Here is a 21015-nt window from a genome sequence, read left to right as displayed (position 1 = left end):
TGACCCCGACTAAAAAAGTTCAAATCATTGCCGGTGCAGCACGCGCGGATCTACTACAAGCTTTACGTAACACATGAAACGCACGGGCGTACGTAAAAAGCAACCACTTCTGAATGCGCATGCGTGGTAGTTTGTTGCTTTTGTGAAGCTCTCGAAGGAAAAGATGCCACGGCACGATCTACTCCGAAAAATTCAACAATAAGGTCTGGATACCAACAAAACGCCGAATTTAACTCAACCATCAGGAAAATACGCTGTAGGTAAGTGTTGACAATTATTTTACTCTTAAAATCATACCAAATAAAAGGTATTTTATGTGATTTTGCTGTCAACAGTGACGGTCGTTAGACAACGTTGAAACACTAACTCATGTCAGACCCTGTTCACAGTGTCTGGTCAGGCTACAGCTACACCCAGTCGCGATCGTGCAGTCAGCCCTCGGATTCTCCTATTCAACGGCATTACACCAGTACCAATAGATGGGACCACATACGCATGCTACGAAACAGCGAGATCATACAGATAAACATAGTTACTCACATAGGTACAGAGTTTAGCTCATGAAAATGAACTTATCATCTAGTTTATTGAACCGATCACATCATATGGTCACTTACTCTGAAACTATTCGCTTGAAATGTTTTGATGAACGAAGTGAAGCGGTCGTCGTCTCGTACCGAAACCCTCGCTCGCATTCAGCGTACATGTACTACGTTCTACACGCACGTACGTCAAGAGACGGGGGCCCGACTATACACGTGCTAGATATTTAGTCTGAGTTCCAGACATATTTTGAAGTCGCGTACCCGTGTAATGACAGTCCAAAAGAAGAAACAAAATACAATGTAAAAGCTTTTATTACCGTTTTTGTTTTCCGTATTACACATCGTGTGCATGAAAGTCAAAGGAAATCAGTTACCGGGATATGTTAGATTTCACGTACCGCTGTGACTCTGGGACTCGATTTCATCTAATTCTGTTGATCCTATCATACACTGAGCTTTGATGCTGGGGAGTCATATCCTGAAAAAGCCAGCCAGTTTCCAGGAGAATGTCTTGCATTTTCCTTTTTTTGTACATATTCGAGGAAACATACTGTTATGGTGACAGCCAAACAAACAAACAATAACAACAACAACGAAACAAAGAAAAAAAAAGGGGGATTGTGGTCAGGTTATGTCCCATTAACCCCACCCCTACCCTATCCCCGCGAACACTAAAACCTATTTTAGCGACCACTTGCCCATAGCGACCACATGGAAATCCCCTAGGAATAGACAAAACGTTTGCTTGTAAGAAGGTACCGGTATAGCTATAGTGACCTCCTGCGTAATGCGACCAGTAACCAGACTAGATTTAGTTTCTGGCCGATGGACGACTGAAAAGTTGCAGACAAGTTTGACTAGTGTCTGTGCCATAAATGTGATGTTATACAGTTTTTATGTTGCATTCTAAAATCATAGTAAGTATTGTTTATAGTATCAGCATCATATCAATGAGTAAATGTACAATAGTATAAAGAAGAATTTAATATGAATATATTTTATTGGTATGATAAATTGGTGCTGTCGTTTTTTGTTCCAGTGTTCCACGTCTTACAAGCCTGGCTTTTTAGTGGAACACTGTTTTCCATCGTTATGATTATTTACTATTTTGTTGCCATGACAAAGTGCATTGTATCTTTTTTTAATGACATCATTAGTGCATATACTTTATATTGTATTTGAAAAAAAAATGCCCCTATCAGACGAATGTAAGACAAACCGACAACTTGTACCGCTTTTAATCATGTTCTCTTTTTCTTCTTTTTTTTTTGGATGATGGAAATAGATAAACTATTAAATTGAATTGAATTATTTTTATGTATAGGCTTATGTAATATATATTATCGTATAACAAATAATGATTATATTGTAACATGGTCGATCAATGAAACAAAATTGCAGTGATGTACACATAATTATCATTGATGAAAACGAATTAAAGATGAACTTCAAAAACTGTCAAGAATACCGTATATACTAACTCGTGTCGAAACTGGATGATACACTTTCATGGAGTGTAGACTGCAAAGCATGACCCATTTTTGTTTAATACATACATAGGAAGTTTCTTTTTCTTTATTCATTGATTACAGACATCTGTTTCTGATTTTACAAACTTAAAAAAAAAAGATTCATGAATCATAGATTACGGAACATTTGACATGGTCCAGGGTAATCATGGTAATCTTGTCAAAATGTCAACCCGTTTTTCTATCGACCAACAAACAAACAGACGAATATTAATACATGATTATTCAATTTCTTCTGGTTTCCAAAGGCCATGACCTATACTACGCATAAAACAGTCAGTTTAAAGCATGGAAGAAAGAAAACAAAAGGTTTACAGCCTGGACCTAACTATAGGGCCTACGGCTTACAGTCGTGGCAGAAATCTGTATAATAAGGCCTAATAGTGGTGTTTAGTTTATAGGCCTACTCCACAGAAAGTATCAGTATCCGGAAGTCGTACATCTCCACTAAAATACATGTAGGCCTACTGCTGAAATTGAAGGGAGTGAACAGGCCGAATAACACACTGCAAGTGAAATGATGATACGAGGGGTGTATGACCGGTTTCAATAAATTAGTTTTGTAGTTTTGACAAGTTGATGACAGCTCAGGCGTAGTCACTAATAAGCTATTTCTATCCATTCATTTATCTGTCATTGCTATTTCTTTTTATTTATTTATTTATTAATTTTTTTTTTTTTATAACGACGTTTCTACCGTCCCTATTATCTGAGTCCGGGGCCTCCCCGACCATCGAATAATATTTGCGCCTTATGGAACTCCGGGGTGAGAAGTCAACTACTGCAGTAGGCTCTAAGTTGAATTCGCCTACAATATGCTCTAAAATGTGCCTTTTCATTGTAAAAATGGGGGAAAAAAAGAGAAAAACCCCACCTTCTCGGCGAGTTTTTGAAATAGCCGCCTTTGGCTCCTTCTATAAGGTATACCTTCCTCTTCCTGAACAAAGCGCCAAAAGAAATTCAAGAAGTCGCTTTCTCTCTTCCTACGAGAGTGCCCAGTCACCTTGTTGCCATTTTTTTAACCTTGACCTTCTCAGGAGGTGCCGTCAACCTAAAATCCTGAATTTAGGGCCTAGGGAGCCTATAAACATGACATCAATGAGAATAATTTTTACCGTGAGGCGCTATCCTGCTACACCCATGTAGTCGCAAAGACTGCGAAACATCCGCAATGAAACCTCTCATGCATAAAGCAACATTATAAAAAAGTGGAATAAACACACACACACACACACAAATTCAAATTCAATGAGAAAGCTCCATTGTTTCCTTATTATCCACACGATGTAAATTCCGGTGTCGAAATTTAGCAAAATTAATATAGGGCCTACTACGGACCTCCCTATGTTACAGAGTGAGTTGTCTGAATTCAGTGCTTCTCGATCAATGGGCCGCGAAGGGATCTAGCAGGGAGGTGGCCCACCTCCCTGGATCTAGACATGTAAATGGGCTTTAAAAAAAAACAAGAAGAAAAAAAAAACTTTGTAAGAGCCAGCCAACAGGCAGGCCCTCGGATTAAAAAAAGCTGGAGGAGCACCGGCGGGTTCGCTCGTTCTCTCTCTAACCCGGAAGTGAATGAGATATCCCGTGCATGCTCGTGCATACGTGGCTTCCCTTGGCTTGCTCGCTTGAGCTCGGCGAATGATCGACGATCCACGAATACTGTACGCGCAGTATAGGCATACAGTACAGTAAAGAGAGGCTAATTCTCTGCTGCTGACCTCTTCGTGCCCACTGAGGGACCTGGAGGAGATCTCAAAGTAATCCCTTTTCATCTTTCCGATTCCTCAAAAGAATCCAAGATGATTAGGTCATTTTTACTCATTTGTATTTTAGCTGTCTCTTTAGCAGCAAAACAAGAGACAGTCAATGCAGATTTGATAAATACGAAGGTTGAGAGGACAGTTGACATCGCATCACAACTTGTGAAGATATCGTCAGCAGTAACTGTTGAGAATGGTGGCAAAGCTCCAGCAGGATCTTTTCTTTTTGCTGTGGAAACCTCCCTCAATGAAAAGATGTCTTTTGTTGGAGCCACTGTAAGTACTAAAACAGGTTCTTCTCTTATTTCATGGTCCAAATCTATCTCTTTAATCAGTTTCTCATCCATCGACCTACATGAAATTACACGTATGGGACTAAGATGCTTGAATAATGTAGGGCGGCTGCGCTGCTGCCTATCAAGCTAGCCAAGCAAGCTAAAACTAAAAGGTAAAGCCTCCCCTGGCCTGGATCCTGATTCTGGAGGAGGCTTCCTGAAATCAAATGTTGAGTATCCTTTCATATTCTAACAGCATAAGTACATAAACGCCTTCCTGATTTGGGGACTTCTCGTCTTTTCTACTAGGGGTGACTAGCTGGGTTGCTGGGATGGGATGCAAGTGTTGGGACTCGACCTCTAAAAGTTTGCTAACCATCCTAACGAGTAACGTTAAAACAGTTTTCTTCTTGATGACAATTGCTCTTTCAAATTTTCCTGATTTTGATGTTATCATTAATGTGGTTACTGTAAAACGAGGAATACTATGTTAGCGTGCATTTTGATTTCGCGAATTTCGCAAGAGCCAAGACACTGCAAGATTGGCAAAATTAGAAATACATGTGAAAGTTCTTGTCTACACTATCTCTATTTTGTTAGATCTAGTAAATCTACTTTACACAGAGGCAAGTTGCAAAAATTTCATGCCGCGAAAAAGGCCGTCGGCTCCAATTCACGAAAATTTCATGCCGCGAAAATATTGTGTTTTACAGTATGTAGAATGGTGAAGTAAGCAAGCTGCCCATATTCGACCATAACGCCGTTCAAAAGTCAACATATGACTGCTGGCTACATCCTACAGGTGCTTTTTGTGCATGATCAAATTTTGGCAAGGGAGGTCAAACTTTGTGGCAGTTTTTTTGCAGAACCGTGTTCTGAATGAATGAACAAAATTGCCCCAGCAGCAAAAATAGGCACCCTGTCATGATAGGGATAACTACTCTAGTATCTGTAGTAAATTTATTGAGTACTAACAAAATTAGAGTTCTACTGTACTGTAGAAAGTGGTATAAATCAGTGTAAATTAAAAAAAAAAAAATGTTTGCAGCCCTGACCCTGGCCCTGATGCCCCTGGGAAAGAAATAGATAATGAGCACAAGCAAAGCAAGTGTTACTGTGAGCTGCAGGGTGCTACATAACTTTTTTTTTTTTTTTTTTTTTTTTTTGCCACTTGCCTGGTCAGGCAAGCAGATTTTCAAATTGTTGCAAAACACTTGCCCAAACATGAAATTTTACCAGCTCAAGAAAGTCCCAAAAATATAAGAAAATGGTGGAGAAAATCACTTGTACATTGTAAGTCAAGGGCTTGATAAAACACAATCATATGAATAAGCAGCACACATTGATTCACATGCTTAAAACACATTGGAGTGACAAACTTGGTTCAATTGAGTGTTCACGTTGCATTGCATTACAGCTTCTTCACGTAAGTGTTGGAAAGTTGCTGAAATAAAATTAAAGTGCATTGCATCACTAAAGTCTAAACAGTCATCTTTGGGCTTCTGTATGATTGATCTGGGGGACTTGAAGGGGGGGGGGGGGGGGGGGAGTGATAAAAGTAGGCTTCAAAACTTTTTTCTTTCCCAATTTGGGCAAGCATTGTCTTCTCATTTTTCCAAAATATTTGCCCGGCTTAGATTTTTGCTTGCCCTAGGCAGTTGGGGAAAGTGCTTATGTAGCACCTTGATGTGAATCATCATACATTGTAGTTCATACTTGTATTGGTCAGTCTTCACTTTGAGTGTAATTAGAACTGGATTCTTGCTGACCTGCACCATCTTCCAGGGACAGCCCGACAGTGCAGATAGTGTTGGTGTACTGGTAGACCCCTAGCCAAGTGTTATTTAACTCATCCTACAGCTCTCTTTTGAGTCTGGAAAGGAAGAAAAGTCCTTCCAAGAGATCCCAACTACCTGCACACATACTCTGTGACTGCTATGGCCGTGGTGGTATTTTTCACCTAACTTTGTCCACTTGCACAACCTTCGGTTACATAAAATGATCCATTGCTTGGAATACAGGCAACTCTTGTTAAAAGAAAAACCTTGGGACAGGCAGTTTTCTCGCATTATATCAAAATTTTATTCTGGTGTATAAAGATGTATAGATGATAATTTTGGACCTGAATTTTTACTTTGTTGCAATGAGAATTTCTTTATAACTGTGTGCGATAATAAGAGTGCACTGTATTATTTGTTGGAGACTTCATAACCTGCTGAGAAATGAATAAATGCATGAAGAAATTAAACATTTAACTCTGCAATACTACATCTCTCCATTTTTTTGTGACATCAGTTTCAAGTGTCAATGGTTATTCTTTTTTCTTTTCTTTTTTTGGTTTATAGAAATTTACTTTCTCTTTTTGTTTCAAATGGAACATTTACTTTATTTAGGCCAGACTTGCTGGTGCTTGACTGCTTGCTGAGTGAGTGAGACAATGTATGAACAGAAAACTTTTTTTCAGTTGAACGTATGCCTTAGATTTATGAATTCTCTTTGTTATAGACTGGCTCAGGAGAAGATCAGGTTACTCTTGCTGTTGCTGCTGCTAGTGTCAAAGGTCAAGAGTAAGTATGAAAAGCAAAAAATCAGTGATACTTTGCATCTCATTTACAGTAGGTGTATCTCTTTTCTTTGGCAGCAATGTTATCTGCGAGCAAGGGTTCTACATTGCTAGAAATAGAATTGTAATTTTCTTTCACCCCATTTTTAAAAAAAATTTTATTCACAGCCAGCTTTGATTGTGATCTACGTAGATGTAGACCTGTTTGCCACATCATGATGTTGCCAAAAGAGATCTAAATCTGTTTAATTGTATCCTATGAGAGACAAAAGTTTTATTAAATGTCTTTGTTTTTAATATTGTATATAATTTTTCAATAAAACAGCATCAACATAATGATTGAATTGATTTTAGTGAGCAGTATTCTATATTCATTATCATTATTTTTTTGTTTGTCAGCTAGTTTGATAGTTTCTTTCTCACAGCTGTCTTTTATGGACTGGCACAAGCTGAATGATTAGGAAATCACCTGATAATGAGCTATTGAACCTATGACCATCTGTCCACTTCTCTTTCAGGGGAGTACCATTCTACAGTGTCAAGTTGGAAAACCCACTGCAGGCTGGTGGTACCATTGATGTCACCATAGAAACCATTTTTGCCCACTCTCTTCGACCGTACCCAGCCAGGATCACTCAGAGTGAGAAGCAGTATGTGGAGTTTATTGGCAATGTCTACCTCCTGTCACCGTACGCTACCAAAACACAGACAACTAAGGTAAAATATATTGGTCTTTACTGTCATACACATGAAAGCAAAGCAGATGTATGTAACGGTTTTGATACACGTACCTTTGTCTGAATTTTGGTCCAGATTGTGATGTAATAGATTGATTCTGTAGTGTATTCAGATTTTATGCATACTCTGTTCCCAAAAATTGCCCTTAGCAACCACAAAGTTTGCCAGAGCCTTGCCCTACCTAGCAACAACTAAGTGAATTCCAGCCTATGGATCATAATAGGAGGGAGCAGGTGAATTAAATGTATCATTACTCGGCTGTAGGAAAAGAAACATCCATAAACTGTAAACAAAACAGAAACAGTCTATTAAAGCATTTATGCCATATCCAGTACACTTCTTTTTGGTCAGATGAGATCTTTTTGACTGAGAATCGACGTCTGCTGACTTCATGACATGAACAGTATGAATATTGTAGAAGTTGAACTGACCTATTTTTCACGAACTTTTTAATTTTTTTTTTATTTTGAGGGAATCAGCTTTGAATCATGAAAAATGACAACCCACAAAAATATCATTGAAAAAGAAAAGCCATGCTAGCGCTGGAGCACGCACAACTATTAACTACTGTGAATCTATCACGCTGCCTGGGCCATGATTACTAGACCCTTGCAACCATAAAATTAACAACATGCAAATATTTCTGACAAGTAGCAATTTACAAAAATATCTCTGTACACGTGAAAATTTCATCTGGTACAGAAGTAATGTAAGAGTTTCTAGTCAGTCTTGCCATCAGTTAATATATTTCCAGACTTTTTTTTTTTCTTTAACGTCAATCGTGTAGTTCTGCCCACCTTCATAGGGACCGTAAGTGATGCTGTCTTCAGCATGATTACTAGACCCTTGCAACCATGAAATTAACAACATGCAAATATTTCTGACAAGTAGCAATTTACAAAAATATCTCTGTACACATGAAAATTTCATCTGGTACAGAAGTAATGTAAGAGTTTCTAGTCAGTCTTGCCATCAGTTAATATATTTCCAGACTTTTTTTTTTTCTTTAACGTCAATCGTGTAGTTCTGCCCACCTTAAGTGAGTTTCTATGTTTTATTTTTGTTCCAGGTGCTGATTTCCTCCAGCAATGTTGAGTCTTTCAACAAGGTGAACCCAGTCTCTCACAGTGAAGACAGCATCACCTACGGTCCCTATGAAGATGTGGCACCAATGACACGGGTGAGAGAAACATTCAGATTCTTTCACACAGCTGAATTACATGAGCCCTTTTGTATGATGTATCAGTGGGAAGGAATGCATATCAATTTTGCTGTTGTGGTGTGTGCCCTTGGAGCCAATATTATCTTTTGTATTCTCTGCAAAAAAGAATGATGTGCCACTTCTGTTGGGCATGGGGGGGGGGGTCTGATGGTGTTTAGGTGGATAGGATAAGATATATCTGGCAGTTGATTGCCATAGAAACCTTCCCTTTTGATGGAAGGTTGGTAAGCAGGTACCTCCCGGCTGGTGTCAAAGTTGTGTGTGTACTGCCACTCTGTTGAAAAAAGAAAAATGCTCCTCCTCATTTCAAATCTTTGTCTTGTCCATCTCTTGATCCAACAGGAGGCCCTGAAGGTCCACTATGAAAATAACTCCCCTTTCCTGACAGTGACCACGATGACCCGCGTCATTGAGGTCTCCCACTGGGGCAACATTGCAGTGGAGGAGACAGTCGATGTCAGCCACACGGGAGCGCTGTTGAAGGGATCGTTCTCCAGGTACGACTACCAGCGTACCCAGGACGGATATTCCTCCATCAAATCATACAAGGTGAGATGCTCCACTGGTGCTGTTTGTCATCTGCTCATTTTTAACCAGAATTCATTCTGACAAATCTACACCCCCCCCCCCCCCCCCCCCCCCCAAAAAAAAAAAAAAAATAAATAAATAAAATGAATAAATAAAATGAATAAATAAAATTGTGAATTGATCTATATCTCTATGATCTTAAATGTGCAAATTTAAAATTGTTAGCAAGACTTAAATAGCATCTAAACCCTACTTCTAGCATGTATCAAACATGTGTCGATATATCCTGCCAATAAATTCTTTTCTGCTTGTTGATATGATATTGATATTTTAATAGTGAATGGTGTTATTGTAATCTTCAACTTTTGTCTATTTTTGTCAGATTTGAAAGTATATAATATTCAGAGTATATTGAAGCATAATGCCTTATGTGTCACTTTGTTCAAGCTCAAATAATGGATCTCTATAAAGTGGGTTAATATAGTGGCAGGAGATATCCAGAAAGCATGATCGTAATCATAGGACCTTTATCAGAGTGCTTTGCAGCAACAACTTATTGAATACATTAATATTGGAAGGAGTCACAATTTTAATTATAGCAGTGGTCAAGATCAACCATCATTGTATCATATGTAAACACATTAGTAAAGGCTACAGAGGAAGAGTATTTGGATTACTGTTAAATGTACGCTATTTTAATATTTGGTTATCAGACTGTCTTGCCCGCCGCTGCCCGTGATGTGTATTATCGTGATGAGATTGGCAACATCTCCACCAGCAACCTCATCGAGCATGACGATTACGTTGAGGTGGAGCTTCGACCCAGGTTCCCCCTCTTCGGTGGATGGAAGACCCATTACTACATGGGTTACAATCTTCCAAGCTACGAGTACCTCTACACCTCAGGTGAGTAGGTCTTGTCCCTGCCCCCGATATGTTGTTTCATTACATTAGTATGTCCATTTCTGAGCTGTAGGAAAACTTTGGCAGTAGCCCAGAAAGGAAAATAAATTTCCCTGTAACTGTTCCCAAGAAAATGATACAGGGTAAATGAGTTTATACTCCAATTCTCAGGGTGTTCTTTTATTTGTTTTCCTTTTTTTTGGGTAATTGTGAAGACAGAATTGGGGATTTGTGTAGAATGTCAAGCAGTCTGCAGTCTATAGTAATTTCAATTAAACAAATTATATCCTAGGAGTGTTTACTGATGTCTTGACAAAAAATTGATGTCACTTTTCATGTGTTTTGAACTCGCGACAAAATGTCATACAAGTAACTGACATGCCTAGGAGGAACCAACTCCAGTTTGGTTAATAGTCTGCTGTGAAAGGTTACAGTGTATATCAATTTGTTCATTTTCCTGTTGGCATAGGTGACAACTACATCCTAAAGATGCGCTTCTTGGACCACATCTATGACGATATGAATGTGGATGAACTGATAGTGAAGATAATCCTTCCAGAGGGATCAAAGTAAGTAGGATCTATGTTATCCACATCCTGTGTGAATTTTCCTTTTCTTTTCGTTTGCTTTATTGTCTTGTCCATTCCTTGTCTATTTTTTCAAGAATTTTACTGTTGAAGAATAGAGGAGTTTTTTGTCTTGAGCTACAAGTGTTAATGTGTTTGATTAGGCCGCCAGAATCTATTACATCAGTTATGTTTGGTGATTTGGTGATATATATATTATATGAGACACTCTATGCCATTGATGTCTGTGTTCATTGTACAAGAAATTGGTTTTTGGTTTAGTAATTAATGATTATGTGTTCTATGTGTTCCCATATATTTGAATATCAAACTGGAATCAGTTACATCAGATATATTTGATGGTTTGATGCAAGACACCTCTATTCGTGATGTCCTTATTTTTAGCATAAGAAATGTCCTAATTGTTTGATAATGAATCATTATGTGTTCTATGTCTGCCCATAGGAACATCAAACTGGAAACCCCATACCCAGTGAAGCGAGCTGCTGATGAGAAACACTACACCTACCTGGACACCATTGGACGCCCTGTCGTCGTTGCCTCCAAGAGGAACTTGGTGGAGCAGCACATTGCAGACTTTGAGGTAAATCACAATATACCTTGATAAATACTAGTTCATCACTGGTCATTTGCTGTTTACAGTATAATTGTTACATATGCTGAGAAAGTTGCAGGTGACCATGCTGTGACCTGGGGCACTGGTTCCAAGGGTCCTGTCACGGAGTTGAGATCCCATGGGGTAATAATATCAACACTGCCCCAAGTAAAATAAGGCTATATCTATTCTATAAACTAAATGTACTTGGAAGAAATTTTACTTGGTAGATCATGATTGCACTAGTGTGCACTCATATCAGATGCTGTCATAGGCTGTGTTTATCAACTTCCCCTGTTTAAACGACTTTCGAAAGCCCTTTGGATAGTCCTTTCGAAAGCCCTGTCCACTCCCCTGTATTAATGTGCCGCTTGTTTTCGTCGGCTGCGTTTATCAACTTTCCCCTGTTTAAAAGGCTTTCGATAGCCCTTTCGATAGCCCTTTCGAAAGTCCTTTCCATAGCCCTTTCGAGAGCCCTTTCCAAAGCCCTGACTGCCTGTACTATTAATGTGCCGCTTGTTTTCTAAGAAGGGACGGCGAAAAGCAATTACCATCATAAAGACATAATTATCTCCCTTTGAGAGTGACAAGTCATGATACAATGCCACATGAATCAATTGTCTGGCCTATCTGTGAGGCAGCTCCAGTTTAGCACATACTTCAAATATTTCTGAGTGGCGGCATGAGACATGGGATCAAAGGGAATGAGACTTTTGTTACTCTATTTCTCAAACCTTGTTGGTGAAAGAAACACCTCCTTGTTCCAAGCATATGCGTGCATTACACACAGCCGTATACACCTGTGTACACGTACTCGTGTGCACTTTACGTGGCGCGCGTCTTTTCAGAAACCGGAAACGCATGGTTGCGTAACTGCAGTAGGGCGACCTAAAGGGCTTTCAAAACAGCTTTGCATTTATCAACTTTGAAAGGCTTTTACAAACAGGTTTCTGATAACCTGTTTGGGAAACCTGTTTGGATCGTCACAAATTTGGGGCTTTCGAAAAGGCTTTCCTAAAGGGCTTTCAAAACTGCTTTGCGTTTATCAACTCGTGAAAATTCCTGGAAAGCTGTTTGGATAACCTGTTTCTGCCGAGAAAGGAGAGTTGATAAACGCACACTTTTGTAAAAGGCTTTCCTAAAGGGCTTTCAAAACAGCTTTGCGTTTGTCAACTCGTAAAAATTCCTTGAAAGCTGTTTGGATAACCTGTTTCTGCCGAGAGAAGGAGTTGATAAACGCAGCCATAGATGTCAGCATTGCGATGGCATCGGATACTTAAGAGTTGCCTGCTGTGCAATGGCAGCCAAGCATTAACAGTACATGTTAACACGTCTGTGTATATATCGTGTACATACAAAGAGAGGGCGGTTTAGTATAACGAGGTGGTTTGGGACAGTGGGGCTGCAGCTGCAGGCAATATCATTTATATTTGCCCCAGATTTCGACCAATCAGAATCAAGGATTCGTCAAATAAGATACCATTATATATAGGCAAGTATTCACCATGAACCGACGTACTGATTGGTCATGTAATGCTGATGTTCATTGTGATCTCCTCCTCCTCCTCCCACAGCTCCACTACACTTTCCAGAAGTTGCTTCTCCTCCAAGAGCCACTCCTGGTGGTCGGAGCCTTCTACCTCCTCTTTGTCACCATCATCATCCTCGTCCGCCTGGACTTCTCCATCTCCAAGGTAAGTGACCGATGTTTGATCAGGGAGCTGCAAGTGCTCGTGTGGATGTTTGCAGAAAGACTTTTTAGAGCACATATATTGTATTGTGACAGGAAAGAGATTTGATTTTGACGTAGCAGACTTGTAGATTGGATTGAACAATTGTTAAAGAAAGTTTGAAGTGTGTGACGCTAGATATTATCCATAAACAATGTTGTAAATGTTTCAAATTTTATTACATTATAATGTGTCCTATGATCTTGCTTGTATCGTAGTTGGATGAAACAGGGGCAACAAGCATTTGAATTTTTCCTTATCCACATGAGATGACAGCTGGCAGTTATCTGTCACATAGGGTGCGTTCGAGCGCTGTCCTAAAGCGTACCGTACTGTACTGTACCCGCGCCAGAGGAGCGCTCGAACGCTCCTAAAGTGTACCGTACCGTACTGTACGGAGCCAAAAGTGGACCACTTCCCAGTGTGCTCCAAAAGCGTACCAAAGCGTACCAAAAGTTCGTTGTAAAGCATGCGCGTATCATGCGCATATGTCACAATGCAAAAACATCATTGTCTTTGTTCGGGACAGGTGCAAGTAGTTCAAGCACAAGGTGGATGACATTCTTGCTACAAACATGTATGACCTTTTCTAAAAATAACTCGTGAGGTACGCTTTCTCCACAGAGCGCTCAAACGCTCCAAAACTGGCACAATTCGGTACGGTACGCTTTGGTTTAGTTCGCTTTGGTTCGCTTTAGAGCGCTCGAATGCACCCATAGAATAATAGAGTGGAAAATATTGTAGATTTGATGCAAAGCTCTGCAGAGAATGCTATGGCTGTGATGGGGAAAGTAATTTTTGGTTTCCAGCACTAATCTGTCTTGCCCTTGCATCCCCCCCCCCCCCCACCCAGGATGAAGTGTCCGAGTCCCGCCTGAAGGTGGCCAGTCTCGTTGAGGAAGTGGCTTCCCAGCAGACCAAGCGCGGCCGCCTCACCAAACGCTATGAGGACGCCATCAGCAAATTCAAGTCCACCAAGGACAACAACAGTGAGCATTTTTCTCTTTTTCAATTTCAATTGAAAAAATAAGAAATAAAAAAAGATTATCTTCATATACTGTCCTGGTGAAGTTTTCAAAACAGGCCATACATATCCTATTCATGTACCGTGATGTTAAGAAAATGTACCTCAGGGTTCCATGTCATGTTACAAATAATCAACTTGCGCAAACAGGTAATTACTGTATAATGGCTATACGGTACTGTTCCAGGTGATATCTCTTATGATATTATTTAAACTTAAAATATCTCTTATGATATTATTTAGACTTAAAATATCTCTTATGATATTATTTAGACTTAAAATAATGAGTTTGAAACATTTCTGTTATCCATCTTTCTGTGTTGTACAACATTTTGTAAAATATGGCCTGTTTTCTTGAGAGCACCTACCATTGATCAATTTGATGATAATGGTGCATCAAGGGTTTATTGTTCATATGAGAGTGACCTAATTATAATACATGTTTGTTTTCATAATTCATGGTGGTAACACTCGTGCGTGTTAGCTTTTTAATGCATATTGTAATGATTTATCTCATAAATCATTTTAATATTTTGTTGAATTATAATGATGTTGAATTGTGTTCTGTGATGTGCAATATTCATATTAAGATTAAAAGAACTGTTCTTTTTTTGCAAGATGTTTTAACTTTATCCCAATATATTGTATTTGATATGTCCACATCCTGTTTATGATGCGTGTCGTGTGATTTTGTGAATTTATTTCTGTCTAAATCTTTTTTTTTTTTGTATTATTAAGTCTTGAAATGAAATAAGTCTCGGCTTAGTGAGCAATGAATTAGAATTGAATTGAGAATTGAAATTCTAAGACCAGTCATTTACATCATGTGTACTGTGAGACCGGATGCCAGATTCAAATCATTCTCTATCCCATTGCTCTCCATTCTCAGCTTTCCGCGCCACCTTGAAGAAGCTGGACGGTGAACACCGCGCTGCCACTGATGCCGTCAAAGAGGTTCTGTCCTCCATCAACAAAGAGAGTGCTGAGGTTGGAGATAAGGTACGTTTGCATAGTGTAGACAGGACTTAGTATATACACCATATGTTTAGCGAGTCAAATTTTTTGTGAATCAGGATTGCCCAACAATTCTACAAGTGCTTAAATTTGCTATTGCGGAGCACAGTAATGAATGGAGAAATGTATGCATGCACGTTGCATTCATGTCGGGATCAAAGAAGTTTTTTTGTGGGTGTTCTTAAATTTGCAAAATAGCACACTATTTGAGAAATTTATGAAAAAAAAAAAACCAAAACAAATTGTGAAATACATGTACGCAGGTGTATGTGGTGTATTCTTTAGATATGCATGTAGCAAGTGTATAGTATGTGAACTGCAATGTGGCAAGCAAAAAGGACTTCTATAGGAATGTGGCAAGCAACAAGGACTTCGATAGGCATGTGGCAAGAATAAAGTGTAAGAACACATTCAGTGTGCAAACATAGGATGATATTTTGTCATTGTGTCTCCATGGGATTATATGTGCTGAAACATACTTCATGTGAGTGCTACTTAGTCAGTGTTCTTTGTCAGCAATAATGGAAAAACAGAAAAACCAGAGATATTGAATGCTGTTTCGGTATGCCTCCCACATGTTGCTCTGCAGGTCGGGGAAATCCAGAAGCTGAGTCGCCAGCACAAGGAGCTGATCCAATCGGCCATCACCAACGCCGAAAAGGTCGTGGCCGGAAAATTCACCAAGGGTCAGTACGTGGACGTGGACAAGGCCACGACGGCTAAACGCAACGAGCTGGAGGCAAAGATTGAGTCCATCCTCGCAAGTCTTTGAAATTTGAAATATCACTGTAGATTGGCACACTATTAGAGAGTTTAGGGTAATACTTTAAAAAATAGAAACAAACTTTTTCTTGATTAGAAACAGACTCCTTCAAGACAGGGAAAAAATCAAGCAGCAGGTAGATGTACAGTTTGATGTCGGGGTTTGTTTGGTATTTAAAAAAAAATTCTGCTTCTTCCTCACCCTCTGCATTTTTAAGTTTTAGTAGTGTAGTTAAGTTTCTTATGTCAGCTGTGAAAAGTGCAAGGCCAGAATTGTAGGTTCGTCTTTATCTTTTGCTCTGCATTATGAGAAAGGCATGATGTATCACAAAGTTGCGCTGTTTATTACACACCTCTATCATGTCACTATGTATGTTTTCTTAATATAACAAATGTTTGCATCTGACAAGTTTCATGCATGGTGCAGGATGACCAGAGAACTTGGTTTCTGCTTGACAGGACTTGTGCTCCTGTTTTCAGAGGAAATTAGAAATATTCAAAGCTCATTTTGAAAATCAAGACCTTGAAGTGCTTGAGACGGAGTCATACGCATACGGTTAAAACCTGTGTGTAATGGTCATGAAGGTAGTCAGTGGAAAAATTATCACATTTGGCCACTGTAGAGTGGACATCAGCATGCAGTTATAATTATGATAATATAATTATTGTAATATCAATGCTTCTGTGTGGGATATTTGAGAGGAGAGGGACTTCTTAAGAAAGGTATTAGCTTGGGCAAATTTGGGTATGCCGGTGATAATGAACGTATCATAAATATATTTAAATCTTTTCAAAAGATGTGAGGACTGAATAAAAAGAAGAAGAAAACATTCCAAAGTGTAACTAATTCACCAAGAGCCAGTTTACGCAAGTGATATGATTTGGCGTGTGCCTTCACTTCCCCTGTGATATCATTTGACAATAAAATTTGAGTATGAAACGTTAAATCTGTTTTCTCAGCTGCCTCTTGTAAATTAAATTATTTTGATGGTGTGTGTTTGCAATGAATGCAAGTATGAATGTAGTGGACAAGCCACGATTTTCACTAATGACATTGCTTAATTGTTTTTCTCATGCATGGTTATACATGTGCAAAGTTTGATTGTGAGATTTCATTGTTCTGTACAAACTTCAAAAACACACAAACAGAAAAGGCAAGCAGATTGCATGATTGCAGACAAGTTTTAAACATGACACACAGTAGTTCAGGAGAAAGGCCAAAATGTTAGGAAACTACTGTTGTCATGACTACCCCTTTGACACAATGTATGTGAAATGCATGCCTTCGTTGAAGGTGAGTCTGCATCGTAAATCCAGTGACGATTAAGGCAGTGAAACAAAACAAGAGATGAATAAAATCGTAAAATTTTTAATTGCCTGAAACTGAGCTGAGACAATATATCTGCACATTGTACAGTCAAACCTGTCTTAGCAGCCACCTCTCTATAGCGGCCTCCTGCTTATAACGGCCACTAAAAAATCCCCCGAACGCAATTGCTGTATTATAGACCCTTTATATAGCGGCCACCTGCCTAACGCGGCCAGCGGCCACTCATTTTGTCTCCCGTGGTGAATATCAACCTGCGTATAGCGGCCACAAAAATTGAGTTGATCCATTAAATCAGCAATGAGTACGATGTCTTTTACGTTCATTGCGTGATTTCTACCGAGTCCTTGCTCAGTCACAATCACACAGACATGATTGACAAAATTAATGCAGCTCTTTGCCACGAAAACCCGTCTTACCACCAACTTGACTAGATTAGATCTAGGCTTCAGTAATGCAGCCCTGAATAGATGCTACAAAGGCAAAGGCAACTCCTAATAACAACTTAGACTGTTACCGAAATGCAGACTAATTAGTGTTTAAGTCCCTTTGAATAAGGACAACATGGTACTTGTCTGGGTATTGTTTCTATAGTTTACGTAAATTTTACACATTATCAATCCTCCATCGAACTCAGCTCTCGTGAACCCTGTTCATGCCAACCGGTATATAGGGATGAACCAGAGCACTTCTCAGGCCCGAAATATTATTTCTAACATCAAAAGAATAGAAGGAGGCAATGATCAAAAGAAAAAAAAAATGAAGTGAATTGTACAACGAAAATTCCCATAATAGCAGAGCTGCTGCACATGCAAACTTATATGTTGGTTGTTTTTGATTTTTTTTTTAAAGAATAACATGCGGTATTTTCGGCTATTAGAAAATGCAAGTATTGAAATTCAAAATGGCCGCCAACCTGTCTATAACGGCCACCTGTCTATATCGGCCACTTTTGTTGTTTCCCTTAAGTGGCCGCTATAGACAGGTTTGACTGTACATGTATACAGTGTGTCCCCCCCCCCCCCCCCCCCCCCCAAGAAAAAAAAAATACCATCGGATTTCCGCATTGAAAACTTTCAAAATGATTAACTTAATGAATGCTATTTCAGGGTCTACATATAAAACATCTTACCTATATTTTGTACAAAACCCCATTCAATTTGGTTATGTGGTCACAGAAAAATGTGGAAATATGTAAAGCATGTCGTGGGTCTGTTTCTTCCAAGTTTAGCTCTTGAATGCTCTTGGAACTACATTAATGTGTGACCACAATGAACAGAACTTGGAGGGAAGTGATTCTTGACATGCTCTAAAAAGATCCTCATATTTCTTTGACCGCTGAAGCAATTCAGATGGGGTTTTCTGTACGATGTTGGTAATAAGTTTCATACCCTGAAATTGTATTTGGATTGATTCACTGTTTTTAAAGTTATCGTAGCGGAGGGTCCTGTTTTTGTTGTTGTTGTTGTTGTTGTTGGGTGTTTTTTTTTTTGGGGGGGGGGGGGCACAGTATAGTTGCACAAATTTTTCACATGTGTAATTTCTATACATTGCTTAAAGGAAACTTGCAACTTGTTGTGTTGTGTGGAAAACTAACAGGGAGAACTGGCCAGTCATGAACGTCCCTAGCAAGTTAAGCCTCCCCTATGAGCCTGTCATGTGTTTCAAACAATCACAATTTTTTTAAAAATCTGATTACTCATTTTCCTGCTTTGTTGTCCTCCATTTGTTATGTTCACATGCATATACAGCTGTATATATATATATATATATATATATATATATATATATATATATATATATATATATTATATAATACAATGTATACATACATAAATATTTCTGTCTGTGGGTGATATACTTGATTGTATTTTTTACACATGATGAGGTACAAGTAGGTACAAGTACAACATAAATTGGAGCAAAACAATGCAATTGATATTCAAAACATTCTGTATTTCATCGTAGAAATCATGGCCATATATACAAGCAAACACAAATCTTATGCACGTACAACAGGGAGCAAGAAGACAACTCTCAAAATAAATAACAAGTTCTATCCCACCAAATCGAATGCGGTCGTAAAAATGCTAAGGCCTGTGCAGTCCGTAAGTCTAAACACAAAATGCCCAAACCCCTTTGAATATAAATGAACATACAATTCTGACGATGTAGAAATGATTTTGAACGCATATCCCTTAGCAAGAAGGACACACTGCAATATACACTGCAATGAATTTCTAAGGCAGGTCTGTGATTGCTTATAGAAAAGGGTATTTGATTCGATCGACATACTTTTTCTCTGATGAAGTTTTAGTGCTGGGTTTCAGATTTTATATCGCTGTCAGTTCGCCGATTGCGCGCAAAAAGCCCGCGGGAGAAGCGTTTCCCTGATGCTCCAAGGATGCATATAGCACCGGCGATTTTCTTCGGTCTCCCAGTCCGGGGGTCGAATAGCCATCGCCTTCAAGTGCATAGATGAAATATTTCCCCTGATGACATCTCCACCAGTCGGAGGATATCGCATTATCCTCGGCCGCTGGAAGTCCATCGGTAGCTTGGAATTTGAGGAGAGGATTCACAGACCACATCGTCTCTATCGCCTTTTTGTTTTGTCTTGTTTTTGTGTTTTCTTTTTTTTTTTCTCAATGACACACAGAAAATTCATTTACGCTCTACATACACAAACACGCCACTAGTCCCAGGACTCTAGCGACGTTTCTCCTATTTATTACATTCCTGACGGACAGCCCTAGATGGATTCAATTCCAGCACTTTAACACATTCATGATTGTCACTTGTGGAACAATCAATGCATGTATAATAAGGCAACTGGTGCTCAGATTTCCCACACGCATGATAGAAAAGAATAAAGCAATATATCACAACGTACCCTCGAATGACAAGAAGAGTTATTATTAACATACAGCAATGCAAGTGGGTCAAGTTTCTCGTAAGCGAGACTCCAAGCAATAGACTAGAAATTAAGGTCGACTGCTCTTGTTTGTTAGGTGGTGGTGTTTTTCTTTCGGGGGGGGGGGTACATGAAAAAAAGTGTAAAAACATTCATGATTTCACCTCCCTGGTTTGATGATATCAAAATTTAAAAGAAGTTTACTTCTTTCGGAGAAGATTAAAAAAAAAACCCTCCAAGTGATTACAAAGATCCTGCCGAAGTCTGCAGCGTGAATTGATGTCGCACTTTCGGTGCATTCATACTACAGAGGCCCCAAAGAACGCTAAATCATAATCGAAGGCACGTGCTAAATCACTTCACACCCATTGGCATCAAAACAATATGTTCACGGAATAGCTTGAGCGATACTCACTCGGATTTAATTTCTGCATTAAAGTTTGTAGACAGCTATTCTTTCTCTTTACTGTTGTCGGACGTATGCGTGTCAATCCCGCATTTCTTTTAACTTTTCTTATATTGCTCATTCATCGTTAGGCAAGAAATTGCGTTCATAATTCTGACATTTTTTTCCCTTCTATTTTTTACCCCAAGTCGTAATGCATTCTTCTCTTCAAGCGTATACTTGACCGCATATGACATCATCGCCACAGTATACACCGACTGTTCACTAATTTGTGTTGAACAGAATTTATCAACCAGCCTACGTTCGAGTTTTTATGAAAGACCAAAAATAGAACAAAACACGTCATAATAACTCTCAAACAAAACAAACCGACTTAATAGACAACGTAGGCAAGTAAGGGAGCGAATGGTGTACAAATTCTGTCCATTATTTACACAAACAAGCTAGACAAAATAGATTTACAATAAACTGAAACAAACAGACAATCTGATTCTGTTGTACTACATAACAGATGATTGCCCGGGATTTTGTTCTTCCTCTCAACCAGTGTGCAAGCAAATTATATAAGAAATATCAACATCTATAACACT

At 39.0% G+C, this 21015-nt stretch overlaps 1 protein-coding gene across 1 annotated transcript; it reads left to right on the top strand.

The window, feature by feature from the left end:
• The first annotated feature begins 3798 nt into the window (after positions 1-3798).
• On the top strand, positions 3799-16725 carry LOC139724113 (dolichyl-diphosphooligosaccharide--protein glycosyltransferase subunit 1-like). The gene is made up of 12 exons (XM_071635315.1): positions 3799-4113; positions 6618-6679; positions 7194-7392; positions 8483-8593; positions 8978-9184; positions 9877-10069; positions 10536-10635; positions 11098-11236; positions 12823-12942; positions 13832-13967; positions 14892-15001; positions 15606-16725. Exons 1-12 carry the CDS (start codon positions 3877-3879, stop codon positions 15786-15788), a joined length of 1797 nt encoding a protein of 598 aa, XP_071491416.1. The 5' UTR covers positions 3799-3876; the 3' UTR covers positions 15789-16725.
• Positions 16726-21015: the final 4290 nt, after the last annotated feature.

This window comes from Diadema antillarum, unplaced genomic scaffold, assembly GCF_040938485.1.
Source record: "Diadema antillarum isolate AM-2024a unplaced genomic scaffold, OU_Dant_1.0 scf00000207, whole genome shotgun sequence".
Taxonomy (NCBI): Eukaryota; Metazoa; Echinodermata; class Echinoidea; order Diadematoida; family Diadematidae; genus Diadema; species Diadema antillarum.
Note: the sequence above shows the minus strand (reverse complement) of the source record. Positions and strands in the feature narration are given on the sequence as shown.

Excerpts from the sequence above, each read along its gene's own strand:
- LOC139724113 (XM_071635315.1), top strand. The coding sequence starts at position 3,877 with ATGATTAGGTCATTTTTACTCATTTGTATTTTAGCTGTCTCTTTAGCA. Across the intron at positions 10,636-11,097 it reads ATCCTTCCAGAGGGATCAAA|GAACATCAAACTGGAAACCC; the intron begins GTAAGTAGGATC and ends GTCTGCCCATAG. Across the intron at positions 11,237-12,822 it reads AGCACATTGCAGACTTTGAG|CTCCACTACACTTTCCAGAA; the intron begins GTAAATCACAAT and ends CTCCTCCCACAG.